The sequence below is a fragment of the Procambarus clarkii genome, chromosome 58, assembly GCF_040958095.1.
Source record: "Procambarus clarkii isolate CNS0578487 chromosome 58, FALCON_Pclarkii_2.0, whole genome shotgun sequence".
NCBI classification, from domain to species: Eukaryota; Metazoa; Arthropoda; class Malacostraca; order Decapoda; family Cambaridae; genus Procambarus; species Procambarus clarkii.
In genome coordinates this window covers 1,444,768-1,460,460 of record NC_091207.1, presented here as the reverse complement: position 1 = coordinate 1,460,460, position 15,693 = coordinate 1,444,768, and the positions used below count along the sequence as shown (strand labels likewise).

Sequence of the window (15,693 nt, the reverse complement as noted above, 5' to 3'; positions counted from 1 at the left end):
CTGCATTGTTAATGGCGCTTCTGCTGGTTGCAGGAATCCTGTTTGCTTGTAGCCTAACTTATCATTTATCCCTGTTTATAACTGGACTAACCTGTGTGATTTACGCTGTTTGTCAGGAACCACGTGTCGATGGTGACGTGCGAGCACATGAACCAGCTGCTGAGGCTGGTGCTGAGACTCATCATGTACAACGTGGGTGTGGAGAACGCTCCCTGGATGACGCGCATCGCCGGCTACACCCAGCAGATCATCATTAACTCGAGCGAGGAGCTGCTGCGGGACTCCTACCTGCCCCTGGCTGACCGCGTCCACAAGCGCACCGAGCACATGTTCAACAAGGAGGAGAACCTCAGAAGCTTCCTCAAGTCCACCACCGAGGATACTAGCCAAGTGAGTTCTCGCACTTTATACCATCTTCACCTCCACATAAAATCTATTAAACAAAATCACATGCAAACGCACGAACATGCAAAACACACTTTTACATGTACATAAAGGCACACAAAATGATTTAGTGACAATTTTAAACATATATAAAATAAATAACTTGTTTCTCCAGTCGTGTGCACACTGCACAAGAAAACGTCATGCATGAAATACATTTAAAGGTCTCAAAGATATCTCGTTCCTGTTCAAGACTGTGAGGACTGTAGTGGTTAATGGAAAAGCCTATTTTCTTATTAGGAATGCAAACAAAAACACGAATTTGGCATAAATCAGTGGGCAACTACACAAATTTATGTAGGTAAAATTGTTGAATTATTCTCTTTTATAAATTTTTCTAAATAAATTTTTTAAATTTTTAAACTTATAAAATTTTTCTTATTAACAAATTAAATAATTTTCTCGTTAAAATGTGCACAATTCCTTAGTATGTACGTTTGATAATATTCTTTAGATTAGGAACATTTATGGCTTGGGATTGAGTTAAACATTTTTCTGAGATTTCCCCGTCAATAACTCCGTGATGTGGCACGGTGGCAGGATCAAGTTGGAGACTCCGCCTTACTCAATGACCCATGTGGTTATCTTTAGACGATATCGGGGCTTAGCGTCCCCGCGACCTGGTCCTCGACCAGGCCTCTCTTTTTTGTTGCACACCCCCAGGAAGCAGCACGTAACAGCTGTCTAACTCCCAGGTACCTAGTTACTGCTAGGTGAAATGGGGCATCAGGGGTGAAAGAAACTCTGCCCATTTGTTTCCGCCTCCACCGGAGATCGAACCCGAAACCTCAGGACTACAAATCTGAAGTGCTGTTCACTCATTTGTCAGGCCTTCATGTGAAACACACCACGCTCCATGACCCACGTGGGGCACACACTACGCTCCATGACCCACGAGAGCGCACTACGCTCCATGACCCACGTGGGGCACACACCACGCTCCATGACCCACGTGGGGCACACACCACGCTCCATGACCCACGTGGGACACACACTACGTTCCATGACCCTCTTCCTCTCTTCCTGACACTTTGAAGGAGGGTGTTTTTGGTGTGAGTGACTGTCCCGAGAGACTCACGCCTCTCTTCGCCGAGTGGCTGGCTATCAGCTCGGGCGTCGGTGTTAGTGTCACAAAGACGCTACCTCTACCCGGCCTCCCTGAACTATGACCAGTTGGGCATTAGTTTGCGTCGCTTGTTTCGGTCCTGTAACCGCAGTGGACGAAATTTCATTGTGAGAGATAAAGCATTTAGGTCTCCTGTTTCTTGTTCTCTGTCAATCTGCCTCTTGCGTTTTGGGTTCCTTACATCATTGTGCTTTCCCTGCTGTTGTGTATGGCTGTATGGGCAGCTCATGCCCGTGTCACCTCTTGCATGGCTTAATCTTCATCAGTCAATCTGTTTACAGTTGGGTCTCTGGGCTACTGTACCTGTCTCGGTAACTGGCTGTTCTGGGGCTATGGGCCCGAATGTTCCCGGGCATGGGACTTGCCGGGCTGTGGGCCTGGGATTTGCTGGGCTGTGGGCCAGGGATTTGCCAGGCTTTGGGCCTGGGACTTTCCAGAATGTGGGCCGGGACTTGCTGGACTGTGGGCCTGGGATTTGCCTGGCTGTGGGCCTGGGACTTGCCAAGCTGTGGGCCTGAGACTTATCGGGCTGTGGGCCTGGGACTTGCCGGCTGTTCCAATATGCACGTGAGTTGTGTGCCATTGTGTACCCAAGTTAGCACTGCATATACCAGCAGCTAACACACACACTGCTCGGATCGACTGCGGCTACTTAGTCTTCTTGCAGGACCAAGCTAAGGATTCGTAGACTGCCCAAGGTAAACTGCCCTCCTCAGGTCAATCGCCTCCATATGTCACCTCTGTGGACATAAAAACGTCATTAGCCAGATGGACAGTACACTGGGTAACCATGGAATAACACTCGTTCACCGGAGACATGATATTGTGACTTGTAGCCACGACCTAGATGGCGCTGATCTTGATATGCGACCCACCAGAGGGTGGGAGGCGTATGCCCCTCTTCTGACTGGGGCAGGAAATATATATACCCCTCTTCTGACTCGGTCAGGAAATTGGAGCCGTCCATTCATACCAGGCCACCACCAACAGATGGAGTTGTCTACGTAGCCCACAATATTAAGGAAGGGAATGCAGACCCATAGATTTCGCCGAAATCGCCACTCCACACTCCGACGATGGTGTCGATTCTGTAACAGCCTTCAAGAAAACTGCTACCAAAATATACTTATAAATAAATAAATAAATCTACAAAATTAACAGAGGAATTCTTGAAATTTGCAACTTCCAGAACACGAAGTCATAGATTCAACCTAAGGAAACAAAAGGGCTGAATCAAATCTAGAAAATTCTCTTTGTAAACAGAGAGATAGACAATTGGAAGTTGAGTGGGAAGATGGTGGAGTCCAAACCCGACAGTCTTGAACAATTTGTTGGATTCCTTAATGACAATAAGTCATTCACCGATGCTTTAATGTTTGAAATTTCTTTGTATATTATGCCTCAATGCAAATGTTATTTCTTTCAGGTGGAAGGTCAGCTGCAGGAGGAGTGGCAGCTACTGACACGAGACATCTACGCCTTCTATCTGCTACTCATCAAATACGTGGATCAGCAGCGAAACTACTGGCTCAAGAATGACGTGCCGGAAGCTGAGGACGTGTACAATCGTGTAGCTCAGATCTTCCACATATGGTCCAACTCCCAGGTGATAATCCACTCTTGTACAGTATATCTGACAGCAGAGCCAGTCTTTCTATACCATTTCTCTATTACAGCAGTGACAAGTGTCCCTGGAGTGCACAACACATGAAACTATTTATAATTTAGTGAGCATTATTGTGTAGTTTTATATCTTAGAGTGCAGCGATAACAAGGCCTGGCTGTCCTGAAAGATGATGTTTATGTCGCCAAAGAGTGAGACTATATGAAGTGTTGTCTTAAACCTTTGCTCATAAAAGGATAGGGATTGTGAACAGTCTTGGAAAGCAGCATTTTCAGCGTTAGTTTCCTTGCATGAGGAAACTTCCTGAATTTCACTCTGTAAAATATGTATTTGTAATTTGATACTAATTAATCATATATATATATATATATATATATATATATATATATATATATATATAGTATGGGTTCGAGTCACTTCTGGGGTGTGAGTTTTCAGTTATATATATATATATATATATATATATATATATATATATATATATATATATATATATATATAACTGAAAACTCACACCCCAGAAGTGACTCGAACCCATACTGCCAGGAGCAACGCAACTGGTATGTACAGGGACGCCTTAATCCGCTTGACCATCACGACCGGACATAAGGAAGTGATAGCCGAAGCTATTTGAACCACTTCCCCGCCGGCACTCGGATAGTAATCTTGGGCATAGCATTTTATCAAATCACCTCATTCTTTGGGGCACACGTGAGGAACACAAATTTGTGTTCCTCACTGGTACATACCAGTTGCGTTGCTCCTGGCAGTATGTGTTCGAGTCACTTCTGGGGTGTGAGTTTTCAGTTGTATATAGTCCTGGGGACCATTCAGGCTTGTTTGCATATATATATATATATATATATATATATATATATATATATATATATATATATATATATATATATATATATATATATATATATATATATATATATATATATATATATATATATATATAATTTCTGCCAGATGTAATAACTCATTTCAATATTAATATTAGCTTTCAAATGTATATATAATGATGGATGTAGATATGTGTGTTGTTAGTGAAGTATGTGTATTATGAGGTACATACCTTGCCATCCTCAGTACTTCCGGCGGGAGGAGACCAACTTTATCAGCCAGAACGAGATTGACAACATGACGCTCATCATGCCCACGGCCTCCAGCCGTAGTCGCGCCTCCGCCGCCCCGGAGTCTGGCTCAGGGGGCAAAGTGAAGGTAGGTGCCCCAGACACATCTCTCTTTCTCTCTCTTCCCCGCTCCTCTTACTAATAACTTGTGTTCTAACTCATTTTTACTTCTTTTTCACAGCCACGTCTTCCTTTCTTCCTTCATGCCCGTGCCACCTCTTGGATGGCTTAATTTTCATCAATCAATCAGTACCTGAATATTATTAGCAAATATTAATGATTGAGTGATTAATGGAAATTAAACCACCCAAGAAGTGGCACGGGCCACTTCTTGGGTGGCCGTTAAGTGGCAATTAATGAATTACCGTTAAGTGGTAGATTTTGTTTTTTGAGTGAATGTATACTGTGTGGTGAGGTCGCGTTGACATTGTCAGGCTGCTGTTGCTGGGGAGGACACTGCTTGACAGTATTTTTGGGGGGTGTCCAGCTGCTGGACACCTTCATTGATGACCAGAAGAGTGGCAGTGTTGATGGCTTCAGGCTGGTTACTGCAAGATTCAGGTACTCTTAAAGCTCTTCTAAGATCGCTGGTTGCTTTACATTCCAGGAGATAGTGAAGTAGTGGCTTCTGTGTGATTGTTTGGCAGAAGATGCACTCTCTCTGACGGGGTTCACCAATCTCCCAGTTGCATCTGTAACCTAGACGTAGTCTATATAACCGAACTGCTATTTCTCTGTGGATTCCTTTTGTGATATTTAACCTGTGTAACTTGGTGGCCTGAAGATACCATTTGCAGAGCGCGAACCTTCTGCTACTCTCTGGTCTAGATGAGCTTTGTTGAGATGTGTGAGCTTTTTGGTGATGTTTTTTTGTACTCTAGGCTGGGTTGGATTCTTTTGTGGGTCACTGGATGACGATTTGCTATTTTAGAAGTTTAATTGGTTTTCTCATTTAATGGGAGTCCAACATGGGATGAGATCTAGTATAGGGTGATGATGAGTCTTTTGCCTTTAGCTACTGCTCCAAGATACAAAATGGTGGTAATTATTTTCCACTTTGTCTTTCCACTGCTTTTTTCCTAATATTTGAAGTGCAGCTTTTGAGTCTGTGTGTATGATTGCATTTTGAGTGTTTTGTGCAATCACATATGTGAATGCGTGTTGTATGGCAAAACAGTTCAGTTTGGGTGGATGATTCTGGTCCTACTATTCTCCAGTAGACCTGTCCGCTGTCCGTGCAAAGAGCAGCACCAGCTCTTTTATATTTTGCGTCAACCAAACCGTCTGTGAAGATGTGGATGGCTCCTGCTACTGCAATGCTGCCCATTTGCTTTTCTATGATGCACTTTAGGATTTTTGGATCATAGACAGCCTTTTTCATCGGAAGACCTTTTATTACTATTTTGAAGGTTGGCTCCTCCCATGGTGCTGAACAAGTGTAGTTTGAGTGGGGATAATCACCTCTATCCAGAATCAAGCTTTATAATTGTAGTATGTTTGGGACTTTTCCCGCTCTGGCAGTCCAAAAGTTTCCGTTGTTTTGCCCAAGTCCAACCACAAAGGCCTGTCGTACTGGGACTGGATCAGGGGAAACAGTTATGTCACTGATAATTCTTACCTGTTCATTGAGATATTCTTTCTTGAAGAGAGGTCAAACCCGTTTCCAGTCTTAGAGTTTTGGAGGAAGCTCCACATAAGGGTTCCCAGGGGCAGCTCTCATAGCATTATTTTGGGCTACTTCAAGCTTTTCCACTGATGTTGTGATAGGCTTGTGAGTGCAAGTGCGACATAGTCGATCACTGATATGACTGCCTGTACATAATATGTGCGAAGGACTTGCAGATTGGCTCCTCCAGAGAAGGAGGTTAGTGATCTGAGGATTGCCGTCCTGGTCGCAGCTCTCTCTCTCAAATAAGTGACCTCAGCATTTAAATGTATGTGTGTCCATGCTTATTACTAGATACTGATAAGTGTCAGTATCACTTATACTTGTCAGTATACAAGTGTCCTACTCAATTGGTTGACCTCTTTAAGTTGTCAGTTGGTTGGTGGGCGTCACTATTTTTATGGGCATTGCTTTTGTCTATGTGGGGTTGAGTTTGATACCAATCTGCCTTGCCTCTTCACTGATGCATTTGGCATCAAGGTGCACCGCATTCCTTACTTTTGTGATGATGACAAAGTCGTTTGCATAGTTTAGCAGCCTGCAGTGTCGTAAGAGTTTCTGCCTCATTATTTTTTCCATTAAACAGTTGAAGAGAAGGGGGCTGAGAATACCTCCTTGCAGTGTACCATTTTCATGTCTTTTGTATTCAGAGACTGTGCCATAAAGTACTCTACTTCATAGTACTCTTAGTACTATGTACTACTATATAAATAGTACTCTTGCTTCTCTGTTTATGAGACAGTTTTTAGTCAAGGAGAGCAGGTTTCGTTTGACCTCTTTGTCGAGGAGGCAGCAGAAAATAGCTGGGACGATGGCCAGTTCAAAGGCTTTCAGGAGGTCCAGGAATATCAGTATTCCTGGTCTGTCATTCAGGTGGGCTAACAGAGTGGTAATACATTCCACTGTGCCAACCCCTGTTCTATAGGCATACATGTCCTGGTGCAGTTTAGGCATTTTCCACTCTAGTCTGTTGAGTGCCATTCTATCAGCCATCTTGGCTGCTCAGCTTTGGAATGAGATAGGCCTTGGATTAGCTGGAAATTTGGGTTTGGGGACTGGTACTCTGCCCTATTCCAAACTGTAGGTCTAGTTTGAGAAGTCCAGGCTAAATTAATTAACGTTAGGTATGCAGCGTCACCTTTTGGGCCGAGGTTTCTATTCATTTTACAGGTTAGATTCAGGTACGTAGTACAGCGGAATATATAACCGGGGGTGAGGGGAAGCGCCTCACAATGGGGTAATAGGCACACTGTAGCTTACCAGTCTCCTATCCCTCGGCCAATCATTGGTGGTCCCTGACACCCCAACTTACTTTGATTGACCCAGGACACCACAACCTGTCTTAATTATTCCCCAACACCCTAGCCCTCCGTGACTGGTTAACAATGCTCTGCGGCCCTACTTTGTCAAGTCTCCAGCCCCTAGTCGATCTTTACAGGTCCCTTTACATCATATTCTATTGTTAAACAAGCCCCTGACACCGCCATCTGCCTGCATCAGCCCTTGACGACTCTTGACTGACTAGTAACACCCCTGGCAGTTCACACGTCCCAGTGTGTCTTCCTGACAACGGAGAGGATTCTATCGTTACGTAAACTTCCTACTTGACAATATAAACTTTCATACTTGACAGAATATAAGCTTTCATACCTGGCAGAATATACGCTATCATTCATGACAGAACATAAGTTTCCATACTTGACACAATAAAAGTTTTCATACTTGACAGAATATAAGCTTTAGTATTTGACAGAATATAAGCTTTAGTATTTGACAGAATATAAGCTTTAGTATTTGACAGAATATAAGTTTTCATATTTGACAATATAAGCTTTAGTATTTGACACAATATAAGCTTTAGTATTTGACACAATATAAGCTTTCATACTTGACAGAATATAGGCTTTCATACTTGACAGAATATAGGCTTTCATACTTGACAGATATAAACTTTCATACTTGACAGAATATAAGATTGCATACTTGACAAAATATAAGCTTTCATACTTGACAGAATATAAGCTTTCATACTTGACAGAATATAAGCTTTCATACTTGACAGAATATAAGCTTTCATGCTTGACAGAATATAAGCTTTCATACTTGACAGAATATATGCTTTCATACTTGACAGAATATAAGCTTTCATACTTACGGAATATAAGCTTTCATACTTGACAGAATATAAGCATTCATAATTTATGGAATATAAGCTTTCATACTTTACAGAATATAAGCTTTCATACTTGACAGAATATAAACTTTCATATATGACAGAATATAAGCTTTAGTACTTGACAGAATATAAACTTTCATAATTGACAGAATATAAGCTTCTGTACTTGACAATATAAGCTTTCATACTTGACAGAATATAAGCTTTCATACTTTATGGAATATAAGCTTTCATACTTGAGAGAATATAAGCTTTTGTACTTGACAGAATATAAGCTTTCATACTTAACAGAATATAAGCTTTCATACTTGACAGAATATAAGATTCATACTTGACAGAACATAAGCTTTCATACTTACGGAATATAAGCTTTCATACTTGACAATATAAGCTTTCATACTTTATAAAATATAAGCTTTCATACTTTATGGAATATAAGCTTTCATACTTTACACAATATAAGCTTTCATACTTCACAGAATATAATCGTTCATACTTTATGGAATATAAGCTTTCATATTTGACAGAATATAAACTTTCATTCTTGAGAGAAATATAAGCTTTCATACTTGGCAGAATAGGAGCTTTCCTATTGGGCAGCATATAAGCTTTCATACATGACAGAATATAAGCTTTCATTCTTGACAGAATATATGCTTTCATACTTGACAGAATATAAGCTTTCATACTTGACAGAATATAAACTTTCATACTTGACAGAATATAAACTTTCATACTTGACAGAATATAAACTTTCATTCTTGAGAGAAATATAAGCTTTCATACTTGACAGAATATAAGCTTTCATACATGACAGAATATAAACTTTCATACTTGACAGAATATAAACTTTCATTCTTGAGAGAAATATAAGCTTTCATACTTGACAGAATATAATCGTTCATACTTTATGGAATATAATCGTTCATACTTTATGGAATATAAGCTTTCATATTTGACAGAATATAAGCTTTCATACTTCACAGAATATAAGCTTTCATGCTTGACAAAATATAAGCTTTAATACTTGACAGAATATAAGTTTTCATACTTGACAGAAAATAAACTTTCATACTAGACAGAAAATAAACTTTCATACTAGACAGAATATAAGCTTTAGTACATGACAGAATATAAGCTTTAGTACTTGACAGAATATAAGCTTTTATACATGACTGAATATAATCTTTCATACCTGACAGAATATAAGCTTCATACCTACGGAACATAAACTTTCATACTTGACAGACGATAAGCCTTCATACTTTTTGGAATATAAGCTTTCATACTTTATGGAATATAAGCGTTCATACTTTATGGAATATAAGCTTTCATACTTTATGGAATATAAGCTTTCATACTTGACAGAATTTAAGCTTTCATACTTGACAGAATTTAAGCTTTCATACTTGACAGAATATAAGCTTTCATAATTTATGGAATATAAGATTTCATACTTTACAGAATACAAGCTTTCATTCTTGACAGAATACAAGCTTTCATACTTGACAGAATATTGGCTTTCATACTTTACAGAATATAAGCTTTCATACTTGACAGAATATAAGCTTTCATACATGACAGAAAATAAACTTTCATATATGACAAAATATAAGCTTTAGTACTTGACAGAATATAAGCTTTCATACTTGACAGAATATAAGCTTTCATACTTGACAGAATATAAACTCTCATATTTGACAGAATATAAGCTTTTGCACTTGACAGAATATAAGCTTTCATACTTGACAGAATATAAGCTTTCATACTTGGCAGAATATAAGATTCATACTTGACCGAATGTAAGCTTTCATACTTATGGAATATAAGCTTTCATACTTTACAGATTATAAGCTTTCATACTTGTCAGAATATAAGCTTTTGTACATGACAGAATAAAAGCCTTCATACTTGACAGAATATAAGGTTTCATACTAGACAGAATATAAACTTTCATTCTTGAGAGAAATATAAGCTTTCATACTTGACAGAATATAAACTTTCATATTTGACAGAATATAAGCTTTCACCTTGACAGAATATATGCTTTCATACTTGACAGAATATAAACTTCATACCTGACAGAATATAAGCTTTAGTACTTGACAGAATATAAGCTCTCATACTTGACAGAGTATAAGCTTTCATACTTGACAGAATATAAGCTCTCATACAGAATATAAGCTTTCATACTCTATGGAATATAAGCTTTTATACTTGACAGAATATAAGCTTTCATACTTTATGGAATATAAGCTTTCATACTTGACAGAATATAAGCTTTCATACCTGACAGAATATAAGTTTTCATTCTTGACACAAAATTAACTTTCATACTAGACAGAATATAAGCTTTAGTACATGACAGAATATAAGCTTTAGTACTTGACAGAATATAAGCTTTCATTCTTGACAGAATATAAACTTCATGCTAGACAGATTATAAGCTTTCGTACTTTACAGAATATAAGCTTTTATACATGACAGAATATAAGCTTTCATACTTGAGAGAATATAAGCTTTCATACTTGACAGAATATAAGTTTTCATACTTTACAGAATTTAAGCTTTCATACTTGACAGAATTTAAGCTTTCATCCTTGACAGAATATAAGCTTTCTTAATTTATGGAATATAAGAGTTCATACTTTACAGAATATAAGCTTTCATTCTTGACAGAATCCATCCTTTCATACTTGACAGAATATTGGCTTTCAACCTTTACAGAATATAAGCTTTCATACTTGACAGAATATAAGCTTTAGTACTTGACAGAATATAAGCTTTCATACTTGACAGAATATAAACTTTCATATTTGACAGAATATAAGCTTTCATACTTTATAGCATATAAGCTTTCATACTTTACAGAATATAAACTTTCATATTTGACAGAATATAAGCTTTTGCACTTGACAGAATATAAGCTTTCATACTTGACAGAATATAAGCTTTAGTACTTGACAGAATATAAGCTTTCATACATGACAGAATATAAGCTTTCATACTTGACAGAATATAAGCTTTCATACTTGGCAGAATATAAGATTCACACTTGACAGAATATAAGCTTTCATGCTTATGGAATATAAGCTTTCATACTTGACAGAATATAAGCTTTCATACTTTATGGAATATAAGCTTTCATACTTTACAGAATATAAGCTTTCATACTTTATAGAATATAAGCTTTCATACTTTATAGAATATAAGCTTTCATACTTTATAGAATATAAGCTTTCATACTTGACAGAATATAAGCTTTTGTACTTGACAGAATATAAGCTTTTATACTTGACAGAATATAAGCTTTCATACTTGACAGAATATAAGCTTTCATACTTGGCAGAATATAAGATTCACACTTGACAGAATATAAGATTCATACTTGACAGAATATAAGCTTTCATACTTGACAGAATATAAGCTTTCATACCTAAGAATATAAGCTTTCATACTTGACAGAATATAAGCATTCATACCTAACAGAATATAATCTTTCATACTTGTCAGAATATAAGTTTTCATACTTGACAGAATATAAACTTTCATACTAGACAAAATATAAGCTTTTATACTTGACAGAATATAAACTTTCATTGTTGAGAGAAATATAAACTTTCATACTTGACAGAATAGGAGCCTTCGTACTTGGCAGTATATAAGCTTTCATACATGACAGAATATAAGCTTTCATGCTTGACAGAATATATTCTTTAATACCTGACAGAATATAAGCTTTCATACTTGACAGAATATAAGCTTTCATACTTGATAGAATATAAGCTTTCATACTTGACAGAATATAAGCTTTCATACTTGACAGAATATTAGCTTTTGTACTTGACAGAATATAAGCTTTCATACTTTTTGGAATATAAGCCTTCATACTTGACAGAATATAAGCTTTCATACTTTACAGAATATAAGCTTTCTTACTTGACAGAATATAAGCTTTCATACTTGACAGAATATAAGCTTTCATACTTGACAGAATATAAGCTTTCACACTTGACAGAATATAAGATTCATACTTGACAGAATATAAGCTTTCATACTTAAGAATATAAGCTTTCATACTTGTCAATATAAGCTTTCATACTTGACAGAATATAAGCTTTCATACCTACAGAATATAAGCTTTCATAATTGACAGAATATAAGCTTTCATACGTGACAGAATATAAGCTTTCATACTTGACAGAATATAAGCTTTCATGCTTGACAGAATATAAGCTTTCATACTTGACAGAATATAAGCTTTCATGCTGGACAGAATATAAGCTCTCATACTTGACAGAATATAAACTTTCATACATGACAGAATATAAGCTTTCATGCTTGATAGAATACAAACCTAACAATTTACCATTGGACTCAGTAGCATATGGAGCAGCAGCATTATAATGAGAAAGTTGTATAGATCATGACACATTTCTTACCTGTTTCACCAGGTAATCTCTATTTTGAGTAATGTTATTTATCTCTCATGCACTGAGCTAAGTTTCTATAAATTCTGTTATAACACAGAGATCTGATGTTGATAATAATTCGACAAGTTATTGACAAACGATTATATATACAGTATATACATATTTCTCATGAATATTCTTTTATTTTATTGTTAATAGCAAAGTGGACCTCAGGTGATTGCAGTATGTATATATACCGGTCTTTGTATGTTTTAGCAAAAATTGTATTTATTTCTTTATGTAAATGTTTATAAACACAGAGACGCTGGTTCCTATCTAATTATACTTCTGTGTAATATGCTCGTCTTCAAAATACTGTTGTTGTTTTTTTTTTCATTTCTATTGAAACACTAACAATATCAATAATTCTCCACCTTTCTTTAAAATTATTTCTAAGCAAAAATCATTAAACTTACCATTATTATCCCAGGAGATGATAATATCAAGTGCCTGTGTACGAGGAGCACTCCACCAGCTCAAGGCTTTTCTAGCACCAGTTGGCAGAGTAAACTCTTAAGTGGGTTCGGCCTCTGTTTATTATGACATTCAATAGTTTGTTTGTAACATTTGTAGCAACATCAGTTTACATCTTCACACACAGAACTCTAACAACGGAAGAGGCTTTGTAAACCTCAGTTATTGGTCAACGTGCCAACACTCTCATGCACTCATGGTATTCGCCTACCTGGCCTCATGTATACACCCAAACTTGAAGACTTAATTCACATACGCATACCATGTTGTCTGAAAGGTGTCTCCCATCCAATATACTCAACTCATGTTCTCAGCTACTCACTGATCACTGGCTACTCCCACTTTTCCAGAAATATCAACATAATTGTTAGGAAATACATCTTAAGAATGAGTGATGTATATATTGGTGTTACTGGTCTACAAGATAATCGTTTTGCTGGTCTACAGGATAATGGTGTAGCCGGGGTACGTGATAATGTAAAGGAATTGCATGAAAATACTAAAAAACAGTTAGTGTTCGTGAAAAGGGAGGTTTTCAGGTAGCTGTACACAATACAGACTACTGAGCATAATCTAGTTTACCTAAATGTGTCTAGAGGATTGGTAGAAAATGACTCAAAAAAATAAGTAGAAGCCCACCTGGCCAGATGAACCCTCATCTTCGCTTTTGAAAGAATGCTCACTTAAACGTGGCATGCCACTACAAGTTATTGTTCAGATATACAATAACTTAGAGGAACCTAACAGACTTGAGAAAGAGGCAAACATATAAATATGTTGTAAAAAAATATTTTGAAATTATATACCTCTGTCTTTGACAAATGTGGTTATCAAATCATTAGGTAAAAAATAATTCAAAGGGTATAATACCTGGAAAGAAATTACATTTAACGGACCGAGAGGATGCCTTTTAGATGGGAAGATCCTGTGTAACTAATGTACTTACATTTTATGAAAGAGCCACAGAGATCATACAGGAAAGAGATAATTGGGTTGACTGCATCTATGTGGAATTTAGCAGAGGCTTTTACAGAGAAGCGGACTGTAGGCCATGTCTGGACGCGAGCACACACAGCCACACTGCTGGTCTTTTTTACCTATGCTACCTCCTTCTTTCATATATCTTATGTATGGGTGCATGTGCTCTGGCTTAAATCAATTATTATTATTATTACTATTACTTATATTATTATTACTTATATTATTCCTATTATTTATATAATTACTGTACTATTATTATACATAAATTCCAACCAAGTGAAAATTTGGAGCAGTAATTAGAGGAAATTTATCAGATTAGAGAAATGTACCTAGTGGAGTACTTGAATAAGGTATGTTCACTGTCAATATAAACGAACTGCCAGAGGTTTCAGAGTTGCAAGAATTTGTGCAGATATTGTTAAGACACTGGTGAGAATAAAAGCTCCAGATGATTGCCATCACCTTCAAATTTACCTAGGCAAACAAAGCGAATGTAAAAACATATGGAAGATAGAAGTCAATCTGGATAAAATCCATGTAATGAAATATGAAATAGTGGAAATCAGGCCACATGCTACCTATAAATTAAATAAAAAGATACAAAGGAACTCTGACAAAGAAAGTTATCTAGGAGTGGTTTTGGTTGGTAACTGTCACCGGAGCACTGTGAGCCTGTGCTTATACATAATATATGCCAGTGGTCAGGCTTAGGAATTTCAGAATCACTTTTAAATACCTGAATTGAGAAAGCTAAGTAAATTGTTCATATCATTTGTGAGATCGAATTTGGAGTATGTAGGAGCTGTATGATGTTCACAGCTCAAGAAACAATTCTACAAACTAAAAGACATTCAGAGACATGCTACCATATATATGACTCCAAACAGGGGTAACTGACTATTGGCAACAATTAGGTTTATTTGCATCACAGATCATAAAACCAGCATTGAATGTAATGAAACGACATTTTCTGGGTGAGACCCGGAGGCTCCTCGGAGCTTTACCAGGCTGATATGCTAATGTCAGACTTTGGCATCAGTCATGTGTATGGAGTTCTAGGGCCTACCGGGGACCACGGCCAGAACCTGGCCCCCTCAGAGAGGCAAGGGGAGCAATGGCCTATAGAATCCCCCGTGTGGTTGGAAGCATTCTATGTCTGCCATCGACCGAGTCAAGCATCCAGAAAGCTAAGCATTCAAAAACAAACCCCTATTCTGGTTAAAATTGCTACCAAAAGCCGAACTAGTGGATTGAACTCCCCAACAGAAAACAAGCAAACTAGTATGACGTCACACGTCACCGCGCCGCTGTCTGCGCAGCTGGGTCTTCCCCTTCCCCCTCCATGGGAGGGGGAAGGGGAAGACCCAGACCTCCCACGCCGGCTATCCACCCATCAGTTCTGAGGTTGGATGTCAAAACACGCGAAAAAACGCCGACCGGAGGGAGGGAGAGTTGTCGGGGAACCTCCGGGTCTCACCTAGAAAATGGCGTTTCATTACAGTCAACCCTGGTTTTTTGGAGGAGTCCCGTCGGCTCCCCGGAACTAACTACCCAGAGAGGAAGGTCAAAGGGATGAAACCGGGAGGCAGACACC

At 38.0% G+C, this 15,693-nt stretch overlaps 1 protein-coding gene across 1 annotated transcript in view; it reads left to right on the top strand.

Moving 5' to 3' along the window:
• The window catches only part of LOC123751887 (ryanodine receptor-like), a 359,023-nt gene that overhangs the window by 326,896 nt on the left and 16,434 nt on the right, over nt 1-15,693 (top strand). Inside the window, 3 exon segments of the mRNA XM_069306475.1 lie at nt 117-390; nt 2,997-3,176; nt 4,287-4,418. Coding sequence (XP_069162576.1) covers nt 117-390; nt 2,997-3,176; nt 4,287-4,418 — 586 coding nt within the window.